The following is a 27413-nucleotide window of genomic DNA, read 5'->3' as shown; positions in this document are numbered from 1 at the left end:
AATGCCAGGGATTTCTGCCTTAAAAACACTCCTCAGGTGTGGTGGGGAAACTACAACAGAACAACACCAACAACAAGGTGCCCTGAGCTCTGCCCTGCAGTCGGGTGACAATGCTGAAAAGCCCTTTGATGCCAGGAGTGGATTTAATCTGAGATCACCCCGTGTTCCTTTTTACCCATGGCTGTAGGGCAGGACTGAATCCTGCAGAGATCTCAGCTCTCTGGTGGACTATCAGCCAGCACCAACCAGAGTGTACAAAAAGGACCTGCAAAAGGTCTTCCTGAAAGGCGAGAGCCAGTTTGGTGGGTTTCTAAGACCAATTGAATACTTTAGTTTGAGAGAAATCTTCCCCAACTTCTCACTGCTTTTCTTTCCATTAACAGGTCTCCAAGCCCAGGGGAAGAAAATGTCGAATGGCAGCTCCATCACCCAGTTCCTCCTCCTGGCATTTGCAGACACGCGGGAGCTGCAGCTCTTGCACTTCTGGACCTTCCTGGGCATCTACCTGGCTGCCCTCCTGGCCAACGGCCTCATCATCACCACCATTGCCTGTGACCACCGTCTCCACACCCCCATGTACTTCTTCCTCCTCAACCTCTCCCTCCTTGACCTGGGCTCCATCTCCACCACTCTCCCCAAATCCATGGCCAATTCCCTCTGGGACACCAGGGACATCTCCTATGCCGGATGTGCTGCACAGCTCTTGTTCTTCATCTTCTTTCTCACAGCAGAGTATTGTCTTCTCACCATTATGGCCTATGACCGCTACGTTGCCATCTGCAAACCCCTGCACTACGGGACCCTCCTGGGCAGCAGAGCTTGTGTCCACATGGCAGCAGCTGCCTGGGGCAGTGGGTTTCTCTATGCTCTCCTGCACACGGCCAATACATTTTCCCTACCCCTCTGCCAGGGCAATGCCCTGGACCAGTTCTTCTGTGAAATCCCCCAGATCCTCAAGCTCTCCTGCTCACACTCCTACCTCAGGGAAGCTGGGCTTCTTGTGGTCAGTGCCTGTTTAGGCTTTGGTTGTTTTGTGTTCATCGTGCTGTCCTACGTGCAGATCTTCAGGGCCGTGCTGAGGATCCCCTCTGAGCAGGGACGGCACAAAGCCTTTTCCACGTGCCTCCCTCACCTGGCCGTCGTCTCCCTGTTTGTCAGCACTGCCATGTTTGCCTACCTGAAGCCCCCCTCCATCTCCTCCCCAGTTCTCGACCTGGTGGTGGCTGTGCTGTACTCAGTGTTGCCTCCAGCACTGAACCCCCTCATCTACAGCATGAGGAACCAGGAGCTCAAGGAGGCCATTAGGTATCTGATTTCTTGGATTTTTTTCAAGAGGGAGAAATGTTCCACCTCTCTCCACAAATGACTCCCGCACTGTTTGATTCCATCTGCTTTTTTGTGTGTTTTGTTATTGGCTTTGTGTTTTTAATGATTACATTTCTCATCATTGCTGTTGATATTGTCATTTATGGTTTTTATGCTCCTACACAAAGGTTTCACTTGTGTCACTTCACCTGAGACATTTACGTCTTAGTTTCACCTGGTTCCCTTCTAAAAATGTATTTCACAGTGGCTCAGAGCTGGCCTCTTTCACAGAGTCTCTGTTAACAAAGCAAGATCTCCCTGGTGCAGTGCTTTAATGCTGGGGTCTTTCTCCAAACATGCCTGAGGAAATTCACCCCTGAAGGTCTTCTTCCTCCTCCATGTGTCCAGGAATAAAAAGCTGACTGTCCGTTTGTAACATTTTAGAGATATTGGACTGGATTTAGGAGTCACCAGTCGGTGTCTGGTGAGAGGTAAGATCGTGGGTTTAACTGAGGGACGTACCCCAGCCCTTCACACAGATGACATAAAGGCCACCCATCCTGTGGGAGGGGAATCTGGAGCTGTCTGGAGAGGCTGGTGTTTCTCCAGGGACAGCATGTTCCTGGGGTTGTGCTGGGATGGCAGAGGTCAGAAGGATGGGGTCTGGGGCCTCAAGCAGAGGCCATGTGCAGACCTCCTCTGGGCACTCTCCCGTTCCTCCCCACCTGTCTACAGCAGGAATTCCCACAGAGGGACAGACACGTCCAGGTGTGGCCACACCACGGCTCACTGAAAGGGCATGAAAAGTCAAGCTGTCTGGGTAGCCCTCTCCTCCTAATCCATCCCTGTGTGCAGCTGGCCTTGTTCATGGTCAGCATGCGCCACTGGCTCACGTGGTGTCCCTCATAATGCGTGGGCCCTTCTCCTCAAGGTCACTGCTCATCCTGTCACGTCCCACCTGGCACTGTAATACGGTGTTTTTCTTCCCCCTGATGCAGGACTGGCCACTTCTCTTTGTAAAACTTCAGCAGTTTCTTCTGGCTGACTCCCAGAATTTCCCAAGGTCCCCCTGAACTGAAGATCCATTTTGTTCATTCTTCATGTTTGCGTGCAGGCACCTCACCATGGTTGTGGTGATGCATCAGCACAAGATAACAGCACGAGGAGTTGCAGGGCACTACAGGGAATTAAAGACATTCCTAATTTTGTACTGTCCAACAGAGGAATTGTCACAACAGCTATGTTAGAAACATCTTTGTGCCCCGTAGAGAGGGCACAAAGCAAGCAAATGTAGGGCCTGTGGGGAAAGAGAAGCTGGGCTGTTTGTAGAGGAATCTACGACAATGGTTAAAGAAAAGAACTTGGGAAGGGGAAAGAGGAAAAAGGAAAACCGAAAGTTCAACTCAGGATATGATGAAAGCGGTTTGGAGATACCCGATGAGCAGCATTGAGTCAATGCCTTGAGTGGGACAAAAAACCCACAGCGGAGTGGACCAACGTTATGTCTGCTTACTTCTGTGGTCATGGGCAACGTGAGCGCTCTCCCCCTCATCATGAAGGGAAGACCCGTGGTGGAAAGAAATGCACAGTCTCTCATCCTGGAAGGGACCTTGGGAAGACTCCAGACCAAGACAATCCACAGTCTGTGGAGAAAGGGCAATGAGGATGGGGCTGTTTGCATGCTAGTTAGCGTTAGTGTTAGATGTGTACCTCTATAGATACACAGACAGCACGGATCCCTCCAGGAGCTGGTCTCAGACCCTCCATCTCTCTAGAAGCTGGCCTCGGGATTCCCTCATCCCTCCAGTTCCCCCATGCACAGACAAGCACACACACACACAAACAAATGGCCCTCTCCAGCACAGAACCACGGAACCCTGGAGGCTGGAAGGCAGCCAGCTTCCACCTTCTCTGTGCTTCCTCTTCAGGCTTGATGTTAGTCAGAGCTCTTTTCTCATGCATGCCAGCCTCCTGACACCTTGGCATGACTTCCTGCATGTTGGCATGGACCATTCTGGATGACAAAGAGGTGATCCTTGACCACCAAAAAGCTCTCTGCAGGACCCACCTGGCCACAGACATCCTCTGATCCAAGGGTATCAAAATCTACCTCCCTAACTCTTATGCCCATCAGTCTTTATCGTTTGAAAATGAATTGACTTTCTTAAGATATATAGCTAGCTAGCTCCCGTTGTGTACTGATTTATCATGCTTGCGTAAGTGAGTTAAAGGAGGTCAGCTCATCACAAGGAGCAGAAGAACAGCCCTGCCCTCAAAATAAGGACTTCTCAGAATCATTCAGCTGTCCATGAAGGATAAAAGATACCCCTGGAGAACCGAGATAATGCCAGTATCCTCGTCCCTCTTACACACCTTTGAAACTCTCCCAGTGTCCAGCATCACAGACAAGTAATTAGCAATAGACCAACTCCGGGGACGTCTGGATCAATAGACAAGCCGCGAGAAGGCTGATGGCTGATGGAGCTGCAGAGATATAGCTACTTTGTGCAGTTTTACTGTGATTAGGAATTGGTACTCCGTGTCTGTGTTAGTTAGTCATTAGTCAAATAATAAGGTACCTGAATGCTTGAATGGCATAAGAACCCTGTGTTTAACCGCATTTGAGGTACCCCAATTGAGCTCGGACGCCTCATGCACATGACTAAATATTTACACTTGCACCTCTGTACTTTGTGTCCTAGCCTCTCTGCTCGGTCAGCACGGGCCACTTGCAAATTTTCATAACACAAGTGACTGATTGCCACTGCAGTGGGGCAAGGTCTCTCCCTTCTCCATGCAGTAGATGTGAGGCAGTTTAGAACACAAGACACGTCGCACCAGGGTCTCCACTCATGTGTTGCACTCTCAAAGTGCTGTTTTTTCTCTTGCCCAACATTTACTCGCCCTCTTCATAATACAGTCAAGGAACAGGCCAAAAAATCTCGTGGGGGACCTGTCAGCAGCACCTTGTCATTCATGGAGATCACCTTCACCTTTGTCAAAGGCCCTTGAGGGCTGCAGAGACACCACTGACAAAAACCCTCTTTCTTGCCAGGGCCGCCCTTCCCAGCCCTGTTTCTCTCTGTTCTTGCAGACAGCAGGCTTTGCTCACCATCAACATCCAATTTCAGCTTTAAGCTTCCAGGTGCCGTCCACTTGACCGTGTCTCTGCCGTGAAGCAAAGCCTTTGCACACAGAAGGTCTTCAATGCTTGGTACCAGGTTTCCTTTAAGAGACGTCCGAGCTTGGCCTGGAGCTACACCTGAGGTGCCACAGCCCAGATGTGCACCAAAACTCTCAGCCAGGGGAAGAGACAAGTTGAGAGAGAGCCTGTGCTTTTTGACTTTGACAGAGGAACTGCCAAGGCGTGGTGGGACAAGGCACACAGCTTGGGGTGCTGCAATGGATGGCTACAGGCTTTTCAGGAGAGACAGGCTGGAAGGATCAGGAGTGGGGTTTCCTGAAAGTGAAGCCGTTAACTGGATGTATGGCGCAACTCCTTGGGGCAGGTGAAGAGTTTGGTGAGCCTTTGTGGGGGAGGGTGAGAGGAGAGGCCAGTAGAAGTGTCCTGTCATGGTGGGAGATAAGGAACCCACAGTCAGGATGAGGAAGAGGGTATAGTCTTTCTGAAGGATCCCAGGGAAGCGTCTGGCTGTACGAGCCTGGGTCTCGCTGGGGACTGCCATGATACTGGCAGCTTCTGAAAGAGGAGCACAGCAGCACGTACAGTCCAGGTGGTTTCTGGAGTGTCTTAGGACAACGTCTTAGCACAGCTGCCAGATGGGCCAACAAAAATAATGCCAACCTTGATGTGATACCTGCAATGCAGGAAGAGCTGGTCAGAGACGTGAAGATTGGCTGTCGTGACCCTGAAGTAGTGGGGTCCCAGCACTCCAGGGCAGTGAGGAAGCAGAACAGAAGACTGCAGATGCTGGACCTCAGAGGTCCTTTTGCCTTTGGCCGACGCTGAGGAGTTTTCGTGGGGATCCAATGGTCAGGAGCATTGAAGGTGGCGCAAAGCTCTGTACAGCTGGTCTTCAAGGACAGCATCCTCCAGGAAGAACATTGGCCTGTATCAAAACTCAGTTTGAAACCTGAAAGTAAATTCAGGGGAATCATAACGAGATTTCCAACTTCAGGAATTCTTACAGAAGAAAACAAAGATATTAGTTGGACACTGCTGTATTGAGTTAGAGTAGGGAGAGAGAGTTCCGAGATACTCTATGCCTTTTTTGCCTCAGACTTCCCCAGCAAGGTCTCTCAGGGCTTTGTGCCTCGAGGCAAGACTCTGGACAAGAACAGCCAATGGCGGATAGGAATGAAATCAGGATCTACTGGAGCAAACTCAACCACTACCAGTACATGGGAATGGACGGGGTACATCCAGAGGTGCTGGAAAGTAAGAGAATGTCACAGTGAGGCCACTCTCCATCATCTTGGAAAGGTCCTGGAGACTGGCGGGACTCCCTGCCATCTGGCAAAAAGTAAATGCTGCATGCATCTTTCAAAAGGGTCCAGAGAAGGAGGTGGGGAGCTAAAGGCTGCTTAGCTTCCCTTTAGATGAGGAACATGTCCCAAAGCATGTTCTCTCGCACTGCATTTCTGGGTGCCTCAAGGAGACGGTGCCTGGATGAACTCAGGGAACATGTACACCGGTTACGGTTTGGCACTTGGAGGGCCATGGTGTTATGCCATTGTACGCCCCATAAAGATTTGGCCATCTCAAAAAAGGGACGATAGGAGGGAAGTGCTAGCAGGTGGGACCATTGCTTGACTGCAAAGAGATAAAGGCAGGATCTATCCAACGTATCCAACCTTCATTGCGCCCAGCCTCTTTTAGATAGGAGATATAGATGTGAAATATATTAAAATAAACATGTCCTCAGAACACAGTCTGGGATCTGTGCTTGACAGGAAAATGTGTTTTCTATTGGTCTAAGGCCATCCAGAATGGAAAGTGAACTTCAGGGCAGGGAATGGGGACGTGACATACAGCTGAGGCATGTCTTCTCTGTATTGAACTCTGCCTGCCTTTGATTTCCTTTGTTGGCCATTAGGAAACACCATTCTGTGTCAGCTCGTTTTCAAGGTAAAGCAGGTGGGAACCGGTGCCAAGGAGTGGAAACACGCAGCTACGGACTGGAGTGGAGAAAGCTCAGGTTTGAACAGGCTGCTGTAAGTCCTGGTTGCCAGGTGAGAGACATGGTGAGATTGAGACAAAGCCTGTCCACGGAGTGTTTGCAATAAAGGGTCTTGCCTTAAAGGGTCTTGAGGCTCCATTAGCATTAATTCAGGATCAACATGAACTGGAGATTGCTGGCATCATTTCATGTGTAAGAAGAAAAAATAAAGAACAAAATAAGAAGGAAGCAATCCTTCCTTATGGTTGTTTAGTATTGAAATGTATTCATCTGAGAACTCTCTAATTAAGCACAGAAGAACTGAGGAATCCAGGAAGTCTATGCACAGAGACTTGGCTGGTTATGGCATTTGGTATGGAAATGAGTCCTCTCCGGCCAAGATCCTGTAGACCCTCAAACACTGGGCAAGCCTCTAGAGAAGTAAAACTCAGCAGCAAACCCCAAGATGGTGAGGGTGTTACCAGGCCCCACTGATGCCCATCACTGGAGACACCATGGAGGGAACGACCGGACAAGATTCCTGTCCCTGGGGACCGGTGAAGCAGAAAGTCAGAAGCACTGGTTATAGGTGGAAAATCAAATGTGGAGGTGGCTCTGAAAACCTTTGATGCATTTCATCAATGGAGATAGCTACGCCCTGTCCCCTGTCCCTTGGGGATTTTCCAGAGCCTGTGAGATTCCAACAGTTCACCCACCTTCTTCCAAAGCCCTGATAATGTTCCCCTCGCACAGAAGATGCCTTAGCCCCCCGACTTGCTTGAACCTTCTGGTGGAAGTTCCAATATGAACTGGTGCCAAAGGCAGCCAAGTGGTGTGCTACATCTGACATTGCCAATGCATTCTTCTTTTTCAATCCCTTTGGCAGCAGGGTGCAGGCCACAGTTTGCTTTCACGTGGTGTCCAATGCACCTGGAATGCCCCCAGTGACAGGACAAGAGGTACTTGAACATAAGAAGTTCCATCCAAACATGAGGAGGAACTTCTTGACTTTGAGGGTGGCAGAGCACTGGAACAGGCTGCCCAGAGACGTGGTGGACTCTCCTTCTCTGGAGACTTTCAAAACCCGCCTGGACGCATTCATGTGCAACGTGCTCTAGATGAACCTGCTCCGGCAGGGGGGTTGAACTACGTGATCTCCAGAGGTCCCTTCCAACCCCTACCATTCTGTGATTCTGTAATCGACTATCCTACAGTTTGCCATGGACTAATCCAAACTGCACTGGAACAGCGTGATACTCCTGAACATGTACAATACATCCATGATCTCATCATGTGGGGCAACAAAGCAGAAGTGTTTGAAAAGGGGAAAAGAGCAATTGAGATTCTTCTGAAAGCTGGTTTTGCCATAAAAGAAGCAAGGTCAAGGGACTTGCAGAGAAGATTCAGTTCTTGGGAATAAAATGGCAGGATGGATGCCGTCATGTCCCTACGGATGCGGTCAACAAGATTGCAACCATGTCTCCACCAGCTAAGAAGAAGGAAGCACAAGCTTTCTTAGGCCTTGTGGGATGCTGGAGAATGCATATTCCAGGTTATAATCAGCTTGTGAGCCCTCTCTATGGAGTAACCTGAAAGAAGATCTATTCTGAGTGTGGCCTTGAGCAACAGCAACCCTTTGAGCAGATCAAACAGGAGATAGCTCGTGTGGTAGCTCTTGGGTCTGTCCAGACAGGACCAGCCGTGCGTAATGGTCTCTACAGTGCAGCTGGGGCACGTGGTCTCACCTGGAGCCTCTGGCAGAAATCATCGGGAGAAACCTGAGGTCAACCTCTAGGCTTTGGAGATGAGGGTATTGAGGATCGGAAGCCCTCAACACCCCAACCGAAAAAGAGATCCTGACAGCGTATGAGGGGGTTTGAGCCACTTCAGAAGTTGTTGATGGGCAAGCACGGCTCCTCCTGGCACAGCAGTTGCCTGTGCTACACTGGATATCCCCTCCACACATCACGCGACTGACGCTACATGGACTAAGCGGGTAGTGCTGATCACACAGTGAGCTCGACCAGGAAAACCAAACCTCCAGGAATCCTTGAAGAGATTACGGACTGTCCAGAGGGCATAGATTTTGGAGCATCTCATGAGGAGGTGGCTCCTGCCCAGGTGGCACCCTCATACAATGAGTTGTCATCTACTGATGAAAGGTGTTATGCTCCGTTCACTGAAGATCCTGTCGTGTTGTAGGAAACCATCGGAAGCTGTGGTGTGGAGTCCCACACAAAAAGTTGCTGAAGCCACGGAAGGAGAAAGGGTGTCAAGGCAGTTTGCAGAAGTGAAAGCCATCCAACTGGCCCTAGAGACTGCTGAACAAGAAGAGTGGCCAGTACTGTCTACTCTGGGGGTGACCAGAGCAAAATTAGGGGCAGAGGGGAGGGCATCAAGACTGCCTTGCAACCATCAGCTCCAGGTGAGCTTTGCCTTTCCTAAAAACATTCTTGTGCAACACAGACAATAAATGCCAAGTACTTTTCTGTAACCCGTCCTTACTTTCACCTCCTGGACACCTGCTTTGTGGCCCATACCAGTGCCCTCTCCATACCCAGCCCCAGCCCCACGCTCGGTCCCACTGTGCAGGAGCCCCGTGGGATGCATCGGTTCAGGGGTGGGGAGAGATCACCAGGGCAAAATGCCCTGAGAGCCCTCAGTGCTCAGTCCATGTCTGCCCTCCTGCACTGACAGCACCCTCAGTGCCTGACCGCTTCCCAGCCCCAGCCGTGTCCCACACGGAGGGTCGCAGACAGTCCTGCTGTGGGGTCAACCAAGGTCTGGGCAAGTAGAGAGACTGGGCACGGTGGGGTGTTCCCCCGACAAAGGCGCTGAGACCAGCAAACCTCACCCATTACCTGGGGCGAGTGGCAGGTGCTGGCAATGGCCTATGGGACATGCTGGGGTGATGAATGTCCCGGACACCTTCCTGGTCTGTTCATGCCACCAAGGGCACACAGCAGCCTCCTTTCTCCTCCACCCACGTGTCTCCGCTCCCTTCATGGACACCTGGCTCTGCACTGCACACCCACGGGAGCGTGTCCTCACCCTGCATAGTCACACCGCCCAGTTAATCCTCTTTGGTTTTTTTCTCTCCTGGTCACTTTGCAGTCCAGGCCAGCTCTCCTCACCTCCCTCGCCCTCACCCAGCTGAACCCAGACCAGCAGAGCAGCCCATTCTGGGCTGGCCCCATGGCAGAGCCCACCACAGGGTGAAGCAACACTTGGGGAGCTCACCCCACAGCCCCTCTACAGGGCTCAGCAGCTGCTGGGGGGCAGAGAGGGGTCTCTGTTTCCCCATGAGCCCCTGGGCTGGAGGCTGAACACAGCAGGAGGAAAAGGAGGTTAGTGAAACTTCATGATCCCTGGTCTCAAGTCCAGGAGATCCTCACCACAGACTGCCTGAGCTCCCCCAGTTCCAGCCCCTCTCCCCAGGCCAGATCAAGCACCCTGGCCCAGCGACAGAGCAGCCTGCCCCAGGCGTGTGCCTGCAGAAAGAGTTTCTCTTTCTCACGCATTCCTCCCTGCAGGCAAACAAATGCTCCCTTGCTCTTCTCCAGAGACACTCCTTCTCCCCAGAGAGCCTTTCCCCAGGTGAGTGTGTCTCTGCTGGCCTGGCTGGCCGTTCATGGTTGCCTCCTCATGCGCCCTGCAGGGCCCCGAGCTGGCGGTGCTGCTCTGTAGAAGGAGGGGGCTGCGGTGCCCTGTGGCCATGGAAAGACCCTGCACTGGCCGGGCTGGTCATAGTGCCGAGCAGCCCCAGCCGTACGATGTTCATGCTTGCTGAGCCCTTTTGCATCTTCCTTCATGGCTCAATAGCCAAGGATGGGGCTGGGCAGGATTCAACCCAACCAACTCGAAATTTCTAACCCAAAAAATCCAACCCAAAAAACGCCAAATCCAACCCAAAATCTAACTGAAAAAAACCCCAAATCCACCCCAAAAAATCCAAGCCCAAAAAATCCAAGCCAAAAAAGGTAAAGCCCAAAAATTCCAAAATCCAAGCCAAAATCCAACCATTAAAAAAACCCCCACTCCAACTTCAAACCCAACCGACCCAAAATCCCAGGGCTCAAGGCCAGCTTGGACGGCGTTGGGGGAACCTGATCTGCTTGAAGATGTCCCTGCCGATGGCAGCCCCACCACTGCGGGCAGCACATCAGCGGTTGCCATGCCACCACCGCCAGACACTCAGTGCTGGCCCTGCCACCGTCACGTCACAATGGCTGCCTGACACGCCTGCACAGAGGTGAAAATACAAGGCAAAGAATCCAACCCTAAAAAATCGACCTGACCAACCCACAATCAAACCCAAAATCCAACTCATTAAACCCAAAATCCATCCCCAAAAAAACCCAACCCCAAAAACCCAACCCCCAAAAACCAACCACAAAAATACCGGTCCAAAAATCCAACCCCAAAAATCCAGTCCAAGAAACTCAAAATCCATCCAAAATCCAAATCAAAAAACCCCAAATCCAACCCAGAATCCAACCCAACCGACCCAGAAGAGGCTGTGTCCAGTTTTGCGCCCCTCACCACAAAAAAGACATTGAGGGGCTGGAGCAGGTCCAGAGAAGAGCAATGAAGCTGGTGAGGAGTCTGGAGAACAAGTCTGATGAGGAGCAGCTGAGGGAGCTGGGGCTGTTTAGCCTGGAGACAAGGAGGCTGAGGGGAGACCTTCTCGCTCTCTGCAACTCCCTGAAAGGAGGGTGTACAGAGGTGGGGGTCGGTCTCTTCTCCCAAGAAACAAGCAACAGGAGAAGAGGAAACGGCCGCCAGTTGCCCCAGCAGAGGTTTAGACTGGATATTAGGAACAATCTTTCCCCTGAAAGGTTTTTCAGGCATTGGAACAGGCTGCACAGGGAAGTGGCTGAGGCACCATCCCTGGAGGTAATTAAAAGACGGGTAGACAGAGTGCTGAGAGACCTTTGGTTTAATGATGGTTTTTCTTAGAGTTAGGCTGATGGTTGGACTAGATGATCTGAAAGGTCCCTTCCAAGCTAGGCAATTCTATGATTCTATGATTCTCCCTCAAGTGTGCCCCGGGGCCCGGCTCAATGCTGCTGGATGAGCCAGAAGGGCACATTGCCCCAGCACCTGGACACACAGACGCCTGCTGCAGGCAGGGCCCCGGCCGCGCATTGGCACGGTGCCAGAAACCAACCCAGAAAACTGGCAAGTCCTCCTTTTTGTCTCTGTGCCAGGGAGCCAGGAGCTCCCCTCTCCTCCCCTGCGCTGCCACGTTGAAGGGCTGCAGCGCCCACTGTAGAGCAGCTGGCCACAAGGGGGAAGGACAGGGGGACTCTGTCAAAGAGGAGAGCTTTTCTACCCCTTTCCACTTCCTTTACCTTTTCCCCCAGCTTTGTCCTGCAGAAGACAGGCTTGGAGCCAGACAGCACGGGGACCTTGACCCCGAGCGGGAGGTCCAGCAACGCTGTAGGTCCTTCTGCCAGCGGCTGTCTCCTGCTCCCGAGCTAGAAAGAGACACACACTCAGGGGCGCTCAGGCACTATCTCCATAAGCCTCCTGCACGGCACTTGCTAGAAAGGCTCTCGCAAGACTCCCACCAGGGGCAGCGCCAAGAGCAAGCCCCGTCAAAAGCTGCTCTCTGCTTCCTCGCCCCCGGCCCCACAACTCCCATCCTCTCCTCAACCCACATCCGCCTCCTGTCGCAGCAACCCCTGCCACCTGCTTAGCCGTGAGCCATGCTGGGCAGAGAGGCACGACTCCCCGCAACTGTGCCCAGCACCACCACCTTTCCATCCCTCCCAGCTCCCCACACACGCCCCGAGGCCCCAGAGCAGCCCCACGTGTCCCCGGCTCCCGGGCTGAGCCCTCTCCATCAGCCCGTTGCTCACCTCTCCCCTCCTCCCCGCTGTGCTCAGCAGTGTGTCCACCTTTGGGACGCCAGCAGTGAGACGGTGCTCCATGGCTCCTTGCAAGAGCTCTCCTGGAGCTGTGACCCTGCGCTGCCACCTCTCGCTCCAGAGGCACCCAGCTGCGGCCACCACAGCCAGTCTCCCAGCAAGCGGCTCTAGAGAGCAGACGCACATTGTTGCATCGTCACGTTGCCGCGACACCGCACTGCACATCGTCATGTTGCCACGCCGCTGCCCGGCTGCTGCCCAGCCACCCCGGGGCCCACCTGGAGGTCCGTCTGGACACGCGTGTGGGCCACTCGCTCTCGCTTTGGACAGTCAAGATGTGGCTGTGAATCTAAAAACGACTGCCTGGATGCTAAAAATGCTGTTTGAGAGCTTGACAATGAGTCTTTGAATCTTAAAAAGGGCTTTGGAACTTGTAAATGAGGGTTTGTACCCTAAAAATAAAGCTTTGGGATCAAACCCATGATAATTTGGTGCCTAAAAGAGGGGTTTAGACCATAAAAATGAGGGTTTTGACATTCAAGATGCACCTTGGACCCTAAAACTGACTGGCTTAATCTTAAAAATGCCTCTTTGGAGCCTGAAAAAGGGCTTAGGAAACTAAAAGTGCGTTTTTGTACTCTTGAAAGGAGACATTACACACCACAACTGAGCCTTGGGGTCCTCCCCAGCCCCCAGTGGGGTCGACAGTGTCCCCTGGTCTCACTGTGACACGGAGGTGGACAAAACTGATGCTGCCATGGAACCAGCCCAGCAGGCGGCCGCTGTCCCCACAGCCCTGGGCATAGGGCACCTGCGGGGACAGGGAGGGGGACAAGAGACCTGGAGGGACAGAGACAGGGCTGGGGACAGTGGTGTGGCCAGGACACCTGTGGGGACAGCGATGGGGACATGGCACCTACAGGGATGACACTGGGGTCAGGGATAGGGTCAGCTGCAGGTTGTACACCTGCCCCTCCTCTGCGGTCCCACACGGGGAAGTCAGGGGGCTGAATCTGGCACGTGTGTCCCCCTCCCCGCAGTGTCCCCACACCCCAAGGTGCTCTCCCCATCTCCTCAGTGTCCCCCCCAAACCTGTGAGCAGCAGAAGGGTCCACGTCACCTCCGTGCTGGTGACGACCGCCTGTCTGACGTGGAGGGAGGAGGGGAAGCTGATGCAGAAGATGTGCTGGACGTCGGCTGGGTCGAACACCTCCAGGGTGTCGCTCTGCTTCTGCTCCGTCAGCATGCAGGCGTGGGGGGGCTCCCCACGGGGATCCACTGTCACTGTGGGGAGGAGGGGACGGTCACCCAGCATGGCGGTGGCAGGGGGGGAAGGGGGAGTGAGGGGTCGGCATACATCCCTGACGCCGTGGGAGAGGGCCTGGCAGGAGCAGGCGTGACGGCCAGAGTCACGGAGCAAGAGGTGGGTCCTGCTGTAACCCAGGAGGAAGAGGTGCTGCTGGGCAAGCGCCAGCTTGTGGTAGCCATGAGAGGGGGGAGACAGGATGGAGGCCATCAGTGCTCGCTGCCAGCCGCGGCCCAGGCTCTGCAGGTACGGCCCCTTGGTGTCTGGAGGGGGGGACGCCGGGACGTTGTTACTGGCTGTGGGACAAAGGGCCACCACCCCCACGCCCCCGTGGCAACGGCCGACTCCCAGTTGAGGATGGCGGCCCTCTTGCAGGGCCAGGCACTGGCAGGGGAGAGGGGTGCGGAGGGGAGGCAGCGGCACGTCGGGTCCAGGCTCAGCAGGTCGGGCAGCGTCAGGAAGGAGATGATGAGCAGCAGCTGTGGGGAGAGGGGGGCGGAGAGCATCAACCCTGGGCACCCCCGGCTTTGAGGGGGAGGCCCCAGCACCGCCATCTCCCCCTGCTCAACGCACCGTCTCGGGGACGTGTCCCCCCCTCCTCACAAGCCTTCAGGCTGCCACAGGGTCAGTTGGACTGGCGGGAGGGGAGTGGGTGAGGTGATGGCGGGCGGCCCCACAGCCAACATCCCCCTCCCCCATCCCGGCCCAGCCCACCGCCCTCCTCCTGGGTGCTCAGGCTGCACAGCAGCAGCACCCGCCCTTCCCCTGAGGTGATGCTGCCTCCGATTGGTCCCCTCGGCTGTCACTCTGCCCTGCGTTGGGGCCTGCCCTGCCTGGAGGCGGCTCCTGATTGGCTCCCAGGTGGTCAGGCTGCCCAGGCGCAGGTCACCTGAGGTGGTGCACTCTCTGATTGGCTGTCTGGGCTGTCACTCTGCCCAGGATCTTTTCTTTCATTGGCTCTACTTCTGCCTTGCTCCTCCCATCAACTGATGGGTCAGACGCTTATCAATCATCTGTGTGCTGCTCGAACTCCAGCTGTGATTGGTGGAGCCCACATGCCCCGCCCCCACAGGGTGCCAAGGGTTGTTTTTGACTCCTGCCACCTTCCCTGCACGCCTTGAAGATTGATTGGTTGTTTACACATCAATCTTGTGCCTTGCTCCCGCCTCCTCAAAGGCGATTGGCTCTTTCAGGCAGATAGGCGGGACACAGAGGGGAGGGCGGACATTGGCAGGCGACAAGCTGCGCCTTTGGGTTCAGACCCTCAGGTTGGAACTGTGGGCCCTGAAGAAATGTTCTGTGTCGGAAAAGATGGTTTTGAGTCCCAAAACAGGATTTCAGCCTTAAACACGGGGCGTTGGAAATGAAATGGAAGCTTTGAACCCTGAAATTAGGTTTTGTGCCCTCAAATGATGCTTTGGTACCAAAGCCTGAGGCTTTACACCCTAAAAATGGGGCTTGGGAGGCTCAAAATGAGGTTTTCGGCCTTCCAAATTGTGGACTGAATCCTAAAAAGGGAGCTTTCCTCCCTGAAAATGAGGTATTGGAAGCTAAAAATGAGGATTTGGTCCTGGAAATGAAGTTTGGATTCTGAAAATGAGGCTTTGGCCCTCCAAAATCAGACTTTGAGCCTTAAAAATGGTGCTCTCGGCCCTTCATATGAGTCATTGGACCTAAAAGTGGGGCTTGGAAAGTATAAATGAGGTCTTGGACCCTAAAAGGGAGGGTTTGGACCCAAAGAAGGAGCCTTTCAGGCCTAGAATGAAGGTGTTGGACTCTAAAAATGAGGCTTTTGAGCCTAAAAAGTGTGGCTTTGATCTTTAAGGGAGGGTTGTGGCCCATAAAGATGAGGGTTTAGACACTTACAGTGCAACCTGGACCCTAAAAACGACTGGCTGGATCGTCAAGACCATGCTTTGGAGCCTGAAAATGAGGCTTTGGACACTTAAGATGCAGCTTTGGACTCTGAAAAGGAGCTTTTGCAAACTGAAACGGAGCCTTTGGACCATGAAAATGGTGCTTTAGAGCCTACCATGAGGCTTTGGAAGCCCAAACTAAGACTTTGGAAAACAAAAATGAGGCTTTGGACACTGTAAGTGTAGCTTTGGAGCCTAAACCCTCTCCCCTGCTCCTTTTGCTCTGGCAGGGCTCCAGCCAGGCTGGAGGGGACAAGAGGATAAAAGGAGTTCCCCGGGCATAGAGAAAGGCAGCGGGAGGGCTCTGGGTGGCACCCAAGGGCACACGGAGGGCCGTGGTGGGTACCCAGAGGCACGCCAAGGGCTCGGGGTGGGCATCGAGAGGCAGCCAGAGGGCTCTGGGCTGCAGCAAAGGGCACATCTAGAGCCCAGGGCCGCACCAAGGGGCAAGCAGAGAGCCTTAGGAAGCACGCAAAGAGAAATGGAGGTCCTTGGGAGGCAGCCAAAGGCCATTTGGTGGCCCCTCAGCTGCCCCGAAAGGCCCACACACTGGTCCCGGGGGGACAGGGGAAGGAAACAGGCCTTGAGAAGACAAGAGGAGGGGTCCCGTGGCAAAGACAACAAGCTGAAGCCCATCCATTGGCAGGACACCAAAAGGCCCAGCGAGGGCCCTGGGTGGGAACCGAAAGGCCCATCAGGGCTCTTGAGGGGACCAGAGGATAAAGGCACAGAAGAAGGCGCAGCCTTCAGCAGCACCTGCAGATGGGACTCGCCTACGGCATGAGTAGAGCTTTGCAGGGCTGGACCAGCCCCTCAGAGAGCCCAGCCGCAAAGCTTCCTACACAAGGCTAAAACCTTGGCTGCTTTTCTCTTCCCTACTTCACATTCCCTGTAAAACTGGGTCTTAGCCTGACCAGGGCTGTAGGAGGGAGGAAGACGAGGGAAAACGTTGCAGGGAAAATGCCCAGACACGGTGTGGCCTGGCGTGACTCCTGTAGGTACAAGCAAGCCCTTGGGAGCGTCCTGGTTTGAGGTAAAGCAGAACCAATTTTGTGTTCAGTAATTTTACTCTGCAGCTAAGCCTCTTCGAACCAACTGAACTCTCTGACATTAACAGCGTATTGTCCAGACGCTGTTCGCTCCCAGAGTGATAAGACCTGGTTGTTTCTAATTTATGCCAAGGAACGGTGTGCAGAGAGGCTCCTGCTCATCCTTATTGCTGTCACAGCCAAGCTCAGCTCACTGTGTTATTTGCCCCGTTGGAGGGGGGGAAGCGGAGAAGCGTAGAGGGGCGGCACCTGCGGGGAGGAGGGGACAGGACGGGGGATCCCAAACTGACCCACGGGGTATTCCATCCCACCTGCCCCACGCTCAGTATAAAAGCTGAGGGATCACATGGGGCAGTCTCTTCTTTCGACGGCCGACGTCCCAGGAGGACTCTGTCAGTTCACCTGACTTTAATCCTGAACCGTGCATTCCCAAACCCAGATCGGGAATCCAGCTCCCGTCCATCACTGAGTCCAGTCTGGGACTTTCCCAGTGCCTGCCGGTGACGTGATCGTCATCCTGGGAGTCTGATACAGTTTTGTGCATATCGTATAATTTCAATAGTTTCTTTTTATTTTATTATTCATATTTTATTAAAGTAGTTAGTTGCTTCTGTGACTCCAGAGGTGTAATGCCGGGACTGCTGAAGGCCTTCTGTTGGCCGGGGAGCATCTCACTCAGTGCCTCAGGGGAGGGGTGGGAGGAGAGTCCGTGAGCTCTCGTCTTTGATTTCTCCTGCTTCCTCTGCAGGTGGGACTGTTGGAGGGAGGCTGAGAGGTGGCAAGACCTTCCTTGGTTGAAGCTTCTCTCATTTCTGCTCTGACATCCTTTCTTCCTCCGACTTCTTCTTCAAGGTTTCCACAACTTCAGGGTCAATGGTTTTGGCATACCCGACCGATTCTGCACCCAGCTGCTGAATTCTGGAGATGGCTTTTTGCGTGCTCTCCTTGGCAGTCTCACGACTCACTCGGGAGATATCAACAGCCTTTTGCAGTGGCTGCAAGATGAGCAGCTTTGCCCAAGAAGAAGAAGTGTCCAAAGGATCTGCCCCTCTGGCACTGGCAACCGAGCTTCCGCTGACCTCATCGGGAGCCCTCCTTAAGACGTGGACGGACTGGTCCAGCGCCTTCACCTGCTCCAGCACTTCCTCGACCATGGTCTCGGCCTTCTCTTCAACCTCCTGGTCTTCGTCCAGCGTAGCCTGCAGCAGCGTAGGCTGGATGCTTTTAGGCGCTTCTTCTTCTTTGGCACACTTTGGAGACTAGAATGAGGAGCAGATGATGAGGGACTGTGTTCCTTCACCTCGGTTTGCCTTCCTCTTCCTCCTCACAAGACCCCTGCCCAGAGGAGTCCCTAGCAGTCCAGCTTGAAAACCTCTGGTTTCTCTGTAGGTTAGCGGGCACAGGGAGGTTTCTGGTTTCCTGTGGCCACGAGCCAAGTGTTGTGGGCACTTCTTGGCATCCAGCAGGTGCCACGTTGCTTAGAGCAAAGGGCACTGTACCTGCCCTGGACCTCAGCACGGTGAACCAGGTGCCACGGGCCGGCCCTCCACTGCAAGCTAGTGGCTGCCTGAGTACCGCAGATCGTGTCTGGAGGACAGGCCCCAGGGCACAGCGAGCCCCCGCACGGGCTGGTACTTCCAGCGGGCTCATTGGCTCCAGCCGCGGGAGGCGCTGGGCAGCGTTGCAGAGCGGAGGGAAAGTGGTGGAAGGTACTGGACCAGGCTCCTTGCTCCAGTCTCTTCTGCCACAGGTCCCAGCCGCTCACGGGGCACTGCTGCCCTGTATCAGGGGACCGGTTTGCCCCTTTTCAAGGCCAAATGCCAAGAAGAGTTTTTTTGAGAGCAGAAAAGGAAACAATCCCTTTTCTTTTGGCACCTGGCTGTTGTCTGACAGCCCAAGGAAATGTCCTTGGGACAGGAGGCAGTCTGAAAGTCCAGCCTCGGGCAAAGTGGGGAAGAACTCGCAAGTCAAGAACAGAGACAGGCAGCAGCCTGAAACCGTCCTCTCCCGTCATTTGCTCTTTGGCAGCTTGACAGCCTGACTGCCATGGCCGAGGGAGCTTTACCCTTCACCCGGGCATAGATACCACCCCACACTATCCGGAAACACTTCCCGAGAGGTTGCTGCAGGGGACGGAAGGCCGGCAGCATTTAATGGGCCCCCTGCTAATGAGAACTGGGCTAATCAAAGACTGCCTTGAAGAGAAAACCAACCCACGAATGGCCAAGCACCGGCACTGTCAGGCTCAGGGACGCTGCATCTTTGGATGCAGAAGTCTTTGGATGAAAACCAGAGGTTTTCAACCAGACGCGAAACCAGCACCATGAACCATGCGGCCATTTAGTGCAGCTCACAGGTTCGTGCTAAATGTGCGAGTCCACGCGCAGAAGTGGCCACTGAGAGTGCCCAGGCACACTTTTGTGTCAGAAGGGGCTAGTGCCTCCTGTCCGAGATACACGGGAAGGAAAGCGCCCACTTCTTGGTCTCTGACAGCCACCTTCAAACGACAACAGGACACACACCAGCCAGGCACCACTTCCTCAGCAACCAAGCACGGCTCACAAGCCCCGAGGAGCTGCATCTGTGTGTGTGGCAGCACCCTCTCCCAAGGCCCGGGTACCAAGGCACTAGCGCACAGCGGAGGCGGCCCCCAGACCGACCCCCACCTCTGTACACCCTCCTTTCAGGGAGTTGCAGAGAGCGAGAAGGTCTCCCCTCAGCCTCCTTTTCTCCAGGCTAAACAGCCCCAGCTCCCTCAGCTGCTCCTCATCAGACTTGTTCTCCAGACTCCTCACCAGCTTCATTGCTCTTCTCTGGACCTGCTCCAGCCCCTCAGTGTCTTTTTTGTGGTGAGGGGCGCAAAACTGGACACAGCACTCGAGGTGGGGCCTCACCAGTGCCCAGTACAGGGGGACGGTCACTGCTCTAGTCCTGCTGGCCACACTGTTCCTGATACAGGTCAGAACGCTGTTAGTCCAACCTGGCCTTGCGTCCCGGGATTCTGGGTTTGTTGGGTTGGAGTTTGGGGTGGATTTTGGGTTTTTTGATTTGGCTTTTGGATTGGATGTTGAGTTTCCTGGACTGGATTCTTTTTGTTGGACATTTCCTGTTGGATTTTTGGGGTTGTTTTTTTTATTTATTTAAGTTGTTTTTTGGGGTTCACGTTTTGGGGTTGGATTTTGGGTTTAATTATGGGTTGGTCGGTTGGAATTTTGGGGTTTGATTTTTACCCCTGTGCGGGCGTGTCAGGCAGCCATTGTGACATGAGGGCGGCAGGCCAGCGCTGAGTGTCTGGCGGTGGTGGCATGGCAACCGCTGCTGTGCTGCCCGCAGTGGTGGGGCTGCCATCGGCAGGGACATGTTCAAGCAGGTCAGGTTCCTCCAACGCCATCCAAGCTGGCCTTGAGCCCTGGGATTTTGGGTCGTTTAGGTTGGATTTGGCGTTTTTTGCGGGTTTTTTTAGGGTTGGATTTTTTATGTTGGATTTTTTGGTTGAGTTTTCCATTGAGTATTTGGGTTTTTTGGGGTTGGATTTTTTAGATTGGATTTTGTATGGTTTTTTTGTTGTTGTTGTTGTATTTGGGGTTGGATTTGGGGTTTTTCGGGTTGGATTTTTAAGGTTAGATTTTTTCTGTTAACCCAGCTGAATTTCGGGTTGCATTTTGGGTTGGGTTTTTCATTTTTTTCGGGTTGGATTTTTCGGGTTAGAAATTTTGGGTTGGATTTTTTCGGATTGGATTTTTTGGGGTGGATTGTTGTTTTTTTTCAGTTAGATGTTGGGTCATATTTTGGGTTTTTTGGGTTTGATTTTTCGGGTTAGAAATTTCAAGTGGGTTGGGTTGAATTTCATGTTGGGTTTTTTGGGGTTGGATTTTTCTGGGTTCAGGTTTTGGATTTTTTTGGGTTTGAATTTTTGCGTTGGATTTTGGGTTGGATTTTTGGGGTTAGATTTTCACCCCTGCACGGGCGTGTCAGGCAGCCATTGTGACACGAGGGCGGCAGGGCCAGTGCTGAGTGTCTGGCGGTGGTGGCATGGCAACCGCTGATGTGCTGCCTGCAGTGGTGGGGCTGCCATCGGCAGGGACATGTTCAAGCAGGTCAGGTTCCTCCAATGCCATCCAAGCTGGCCTTGAGCCCTGGGATTTTGGGTGGGTTGGGTTGGATGTTGGGGTGGATTTTGTTTTGTTGGGTTGGATTTTGGATTGGATTTTGGATTTTTTTGGGTTGTATGTTTGGGCTTGGGTTTTTTGGGCTTGGATTTTTTGGGGTGGATTTGGGGTGTTTTTCAGTTAGATTTTGGGTTGGATTTTGGGTTTTGGGGTTGGATTTTTGGGGTTGGACTTTTTGGATTGGATTTTTGCAGTTGGTTGGGTTGAATTTTGGGTTGGGTTTTTTGGGGATTGGGTTGTTTGGAGTTGGGTTTTGGACTTTTTTGGGTTTGATTTTTTGGGTTGGATTTTGGGGTTGGGTTTTTTGGGTTTGATTTTTACCCCTGCATGGGTGTGTCAGGCAGCCATTGTGACATGACAGTGACAGGGCCAGCGCTGATTGTCTGGCGGTGGTGGCATGGCAACCGCTGATGTGCTGCCCGCAGTGGTGGGGCTGCCATCAGAAGGGACATGTTCAAGCAGGTCAGGTTCCTCCAATGCCATCCAAGCTGGCCTTGAGCCCTGGGATTTTGGGTCGGTTGGGTTTGAAGTTGGAGTGGGTTTTTTTTTAATGGTTGGATTTTGGCTTGGATTTTGGAATTTTTGGGCTTTACCTTTTTTGGCTTGGATTTTTTGGGCTTGGATTTTTTGGGGTGGATTTTATGTTTTTTGAGTGATATTTTGGGTTGCATTTTGGGTTTTTCAGGTTGGATTTTTGGGGTTTGATTTTTGGGGTTTGGTTTTTCAGGTTGGATTTTTCGGGTTGGATTTTTCGGGTTGTTTGGGTTGAATTTTGGGTTGGGTTTTTTTGTTTGGGTTTTTTGGGATTGGGTTTTTGGGGGTTCGGTTTATGGTTTTTTGATTAGATTTTGGGTTTTGGGGACTCGATTTTTGGGGTTGGGCTTTTTGAACCCTGGGATTTTTAGTTGTTTGGAGTGGATTTTGGGGTGGTTTTGGTTGGGTTTTTTTGGGGTGGGGGTGTTTGGGTTGGGTTTTTCTTTGTGGGCTAGATTTGTTGGGGTTGGATTTTTGGACTGGGCTGTCCCCAGGGCCCTCCATCCCCCATGCGTTTAAACTTGGCTGTCTGATACCAACCAAATCCCTTTGATTTGGCTGAAAATAAAAGTATTCCAGTGCTTGACAAACCTTTCAGTGAAGAAATGTTTTTCCTACTATCCAATCTAAATCTTCCCTGGCACAACTCCTGGCCATTTCCTCTTGTCATGTAACTCGTTACTTGGGAGAAGACACCAACAGCCACCTCGCCACTTCCAAGCCTGTAGTGCTGCATTGGGTTTTCGTGACCCAAGTGTAGGACCCGGCACTTGGCTGTGTTGAACCTCAGGCCACTGGCCTCTGCCCATCGATCCAGCCTGTCCAGATCCCTCTGCAAAGCCTTTCTACCCTCAAGCAGGTCGACACTGCCAAGCAACTTGGTGTCGTCTGCAACCTTATTGAGGGTGCACTCGATCCCCTCATCCAGATCATTGATAAAGACATTAAAAGGAACTGGCCCCAGTTGTAGGCCCTGGGGAAAACCACTTGTGACCAGCTGCCACCTGCATTAAACTTTGTTCACCACCACTTTGGCCACTCTTTGGCTCAGCCATCCAGCCAGGTTTTCACCTGGCATAGAGTACTCCCGTCCAAGCCACGGGCAGCCAGTTTCTCAGGGAGAATGCTTTGGGAAATGCTGTCAAAGGCGTTTCTAAAGTCCAGGTAAAGAACATCCACAGCCTTTCCCTCATCCACTAAGTGGGTCACCTTCTCATAGAAGGAGATCAGGTTTGTCAAGCAGGACCTGACTTTCATGAACCCATGCTGACTGGGCCTGATCACCTGGTTGTCCTCATGTGCCACATGATGGCACTCAGGATGATCTGTTCCATGATCTTCCCCGCACCGAGGTCAGACTGACAGGGCGGTAGTTCCCAGGATCCTCCTTCTGGCCGTTTATGTTGATGGGTGTCACCTTTACTAACCTCCACTTAACTGGCACCTCCCCGCTTTGCCAGGACTGCTGAAAAATGATGGAAAGCGGCTTGGTGAGCATCTCCGACAGCTCCCTCAGTACCTGTGGGTGGAACCCATCTGGCCCCATAGATTTGTGTATGTCTAAGTGCTGTAGCAGGTCCCTCACTATTCCCTTTGGATTATGGGGGCTTCATGCTGCTCCCCATCCCTGTCTTCCCGCTCAGGGGCTGAGTACCCAGAGAACTGCTGGTCTTACCACTAAAGACGGAGGCAAAGAAGGTATTAAGTACCTCAGCCTTTTCCTCATCCATTTTCACTATGTTTTCCGCCATATCCAATAAAGGATGGGGATTCTCCTTAGCTCTCTTTGTGTTTCTAATGTAATCATAGAAACATGTTTTAGTGTCTGTTATGACATTAGCCAGGTAAAGACCTAGTTGGGCATTGGCCTTTCTAATTTTTTCCCTGCATAACCTCACAACATCCTTGTAGTTCTCCTGAGTTGCCTCCCCCTTCTTCAAAATGTCATAATCTCCTTTTTTCCCCTGAGTTTGAGACAAAGCTCTCTGTTCGGCCAGGCCAGTCTTCTTCCCCACCAGCTTGTGTTTAGGCACATGGGGATGGCCTGATCCTGCGCCTTTAAAAGTTCCTTCTTGAAAAACGTCCTGCCTTCCTGGACTTCTTTTGCCCTTCAGGACTGCCTCCCAGGGGACTCTGTCAACCAGGCCTCTCAAAAGGGCAAACTAAGATAACCAGGTCCGAAGCCCAGAGAGTTATTGCCATTAGGCACCTCCTGATGGTGGAGGGAGGGGAAGCCCAAAAGAAGGAACTCCGTGACACTGGTATGGTTCAATAGTTTGCATCCAAGCTGCAGTGTTCAAGGGCAGATGGTCAGTGGAGGAAACAATGCTTCAGGAGGTAAAAAGAAGATGAGACAGAGCGAAAGAGTGTAGAAGGACGAGAAAAGAGGTTCATGGGGACATTCGGGCACAGGCTGGAAGGAAAACAGAATGGAGAGGAGAATCATCTGAGAGCAAGAAGACATCCTTTGATGTACAAAGAACAAAGTTATTAAGGGAGTGAGAGTAGGACTTCACTAGAAACAGTAGGTAAGTTATTGCACATGCGCTCTTTACCCAAGAGTCTCTTTACAGTAAATGGAGACCACAATTGGTGTTTCTCAATCTAGTCTTTTTCCTCTAGTTCTTCCTCTAGTCTTATTTAAATACATCATTTAGGATACGCTAAAAGGAATTCTATTGGAAGAGAAAACACCTCAGAAAGTGGAGAAAGTGGCATGGAGAGAGTGACAAATGAGGAGACGTGGGAAGTAAAGGTAAGCAAGACAGGGAGGAGGGAAAGGTCCTCAGTCACTGACCACTTTCTCGCTGAAAACCAGTTTTGGTAAATCATTCTGGCTGTGAGGGGGAAAAACAAAAGAAGATTTTAAAAGCAACACAAAAGAGGGGAAGGACCAAAAGGGAAAAGCTATGGGCTTGCTTCTTTCAGGAGCCTCACCTTTACCTTCCCGTCCCTGACTGTTACAGCCCTGACCAGCTCTTCCCTGTTTGTAAGGAGGAAGTCCCACAGGGCACTTCACCTCATGGCATCACAGTCACCCTTGTAAGGAAGACATCCCCAATGAGCTCCAAACCCCTCCTGGGTGGTTTGCACCTCACTCTCTTGCCCCTTCAGCAAATGCTGGGATAGTTTAGGTCGGCCATGAGGACCAGGGCCTGCAAACATGAGGTTTCTTCCAGGTGTCTGAAGAAGGCCTCATCTGCTTCCTCTTCCTGGTCAGGGGATCCATAGCAGACATCCACCCACCACAGCGGTGCCCATGTCCTGCCCTCTCGTGCTGGCCCTTCAGCTCTCAGTTGACTCATCACCTCCCCCCAGGCAGAGCCCCACGTGTTCCTGCTGCTCTCTCCCAGAAAGGGCAACTTCCCCTCTGGGTCCAGACCTATGGCTTGACCAGTACCAGACCCACAGTTTCTCTAGGAAGGAGTATTTGTAGTGCCCTGCAACTCCTCATGCTGTTCTCTTGTGAGAGACACCCCAGTCAAGATGAGCCAGCTGCGTGCAAACATTAAAAGCTGAGTAAATGGTGCTTCAGTCCACCGGGACCTTGAGAAACTCTGGGATTCGGACAGTGGAAGTCCCTTGAAGTTTTACAGGGAGAAGTGGTCAGTCCTGCCTTGGTGGGTGCTGGGGGGAAAGGGGGAGAATAAGCCCATACATCAGCACAGGCTGGGACCTGACGGGCTGAGCAGAGACTCTGAGGAGAAGGGCCTGGGCACTACGAGGGATGCCCTACGAGCCCGTAGAGTAGGGACACTATGAACAAGGCCAGCTGCATATGGGGCTGCATTAGGAGGAGCGTGGGCCACCCAGAGAACCTGAGTTCTCATCCCCCTCAACTCAGCACCGGTGTGGCCCCACACATGTGGCTGTGTCCCAGTGTGTCGCTCCCCATTTCTGAGAAGTAGTGATGAACTAGAGAGTGCTGAGTGGAGGTCTGCCAAGGTGGGGTTCGGGACCTCGTGCACGTGACCTGTGTGGGGTGGCTGAGGGATGTGCAGTTCCTTGGCCCAGCACTGTGGGGGCTCCAGGCAGTATTGCAGTAACCTGAGAGCGCTTGAAGGCTGCTTTCAGAGATGATGGGCCTTTCCTTTCTCGTAAGGTACAGCATGAGAAAGAAATAGCGATGCAACGTGCAGCTGGGGAGGTCCAGACTGCACATGAGGAAAAAGAAATGTCACTCCAAGGGCAGTGCTGTGGTGTAACAAGTCACCCAGAGGGAGACGGGATCAGCCCATGGCTTTGTGTTTCAAAGAACAGCCAGGGAGGACGGAGAGACATCAGTAAAGGAAGGAAGATGCTGAGGTGAGAGCAAGGTGTGGTGGCAGGGTGGAGGTCTACAGCCTGCAGAGAAAGAGGTGCAGGTGTGGGACACTGTAGGACAGCCTGTGGTGGAGCTGATAGAGGGATGAAGAAAGCCTGAAACGCACCAACAGGGATGAGCTCTTTCTGCCCTCGGCTGTTGTCTCTGCCACCGATGCCTGTGAGGAAGCACTTTATCCTGACAGCATTAGTGTCTCATTGCCTCCCCTTCCCCACCCAAGAGCCTGGGAGCTGTTGTTGCATAGTCCTACCGTTGAGCATCCCCACATCTCACTGCCCCAGGAAGAGCCCTGAGTTACTTTTGAGGGACAGGATCTCCCTTTCCAAGGGCTGGGGGTCACGGCTTCGCCCTTTGGCTGAATGGAACCCATCCAGGTTTACTCCGAATGTGTTCCACCTGGACATTCCCTTTGCCTATCTGTCATCTCTGCCTCCAGTTGACTGCTCTAACCAGCCACTGGGGAGGCTTTGTCAGTAATGGTCCTCAGTGGGACCCATTAACGCTCCAGGGAACTTTGGGTTTTGAATCTGACATTAAAAGGCCTTTGGCTGGTCCTCTGCGTCTGAGCTGGGCTGGGCTCCTGGCATGGAGGGAGCTGATGGCAAGCGGGCAGCGCTGCAGAGAGACAGCTCTGCCCAGGAGCAGCTCCTCTGCCAAGCGCAGCAGGGCTGAGGGCACTGCCTGCAGGCAGCGAGGGCAGAGGAGGGAGGCAGAAAAAGGTTTAAAGGCAGTCAGGAGTGGGAGGATGCTGAGTGCTCAAGAGGGGAGAAGTCTTTGCGGTCCTTGACACAGTAAGTCTCTGGGTGCAGGGCAATGCAGCTGCAGTTCGTGAAGGGATCTCCTAAAGCTGGCATAACCCACAGCCTGTGGGCTCTCTGTCTTCTACAGAGGAGGAGGACGTGCTCAGAGCAGGGCTTCCCTGCTGCACCATCAGAGGGACAGGGCATGACAGGGACAGGGGCGGCTGCAGGGGTGTGAAGGTGGGTGTGCAGCCAGGGGTGGCCACGGTTGTCCCTCAGAGCAGGGTCCCTGTGCTGCAGGGATCTGTTTGCCGGGGCAGGGACTCTGCCGCCTGCCAGGGTCAGCTCTCAGCCTGCCTGGGGAGCTCCCCATGGCACTGCGGGGAGAAGCTGTGGGTAAGAGGAGTGACCTCTGCCAGGGCAGGGTCCTTCTTTTGTGAGAAGGTGCTGCATGGGCCAGGGCAGCTCACAGCTCCACATCACACCAGGACATTGGCAGAGGCAGCATTTCAAGAGCAATGGTCAAGGCAGTGCCTATCCTAGAGCTGAAGATCTTTCCAGGATTTGTGATCTCAGCTTGCTTCTAAGGGAAAGGAGAAAGGGGCTCTAAAGGTTAAGACTGAGCCTCCTGCCCTGTTGCACTGAGGGATCAGCAGATCTGCCAAAAGCCTCGTAAGTGCCTTCCCCCACTCCTCTACCTACAGACAGCACCGGCATCACCTTTGCTTGCGGCATCAGTGCTTATCTGAACTACTCCTTAGGACCTGCTGACAGGGAGGTGCCTCTGAGCAGTGCCCTTCTGCCAGGAGGTGCCTGCAGGGCAGAGCTGAGCACAGAGCGGGTGGGATGGGGTCTGTGAGCACTGGCAGGGAGGAGACTTGGAGACAGAGAAACAGCTCCCAGCAGGGACAACTCCAGGCAGCAGAGAGCCAGGCCACCCCTCTGCATCACTCTCTGCTCAGCTGCACAGGGAGAGAGGGAAGAGTTTGGAGAAATGGACTTTGAAACTGGACTCTTCTGAGCTCAGAAAACTCCCGTTTCTTCTTCAAGAAGGTTTCTAGTGAGAACATCCTCTAA

The 27413-nt window shown here is 53.1% G+C and overlaps 1 protein-coding gene across 1 annotated transcript; it reads left to right on the top strand.

The window, feature by feature from the left end:
• Window positions 1-751: 751 nt before the first annotated feature.
• Window positions 752-27413, top strand: LOC128903290 (olfactory receptor 14J1-like). The gene is made up of 2 exons (XM_054187306.1): window positions 752-1297; window positions 27387-27413. The coding sequence occupies exons 1-2, from the start codon at window positions 752-754 to the stop codon at window positions 27411-27413; spliced, it is 573 nt and encodes a 190-aa protein (XP_054043281.1).

This window comes from Rissa tridactyla, unplaced genomic scaffold (assembly GCF_028500815.1).
Source record: "Rissa tridactyla isolate bRisTri1 unplaced genomic scaffold, bRisTri1.patW.cur.20221130 scaffold_29, whole genome shotgun sequence".
NCBI lineage: Eukaryota > Metazoa > Chordata > Aves > Charadriiformes > Laridae > Rissa > Rissa tridactyla.
The sequence above is the reverse complement of the archived record's forward strand: the minus strand, read 5'-3'. Positions and strand labels throughout refer to the sequence as shown.

Bases quoted from the DNA above. Each gene is read 5' to 3' on its own strand.
- LOC128903290 (XM_054187306.1), top strand. From the start codon at position 752: ATGGCCTATGACCGCTACGTTGCCATCTGCAAACCCCTGCACTACGGG. The intron at 1,298-27,386 runs GCCATTAGGTAT...TTCTTCTTCAAG, and splicing joins GGAACCAGGAGCTCAAGGAG to AAGGTTTCTAGTGAGAACAT.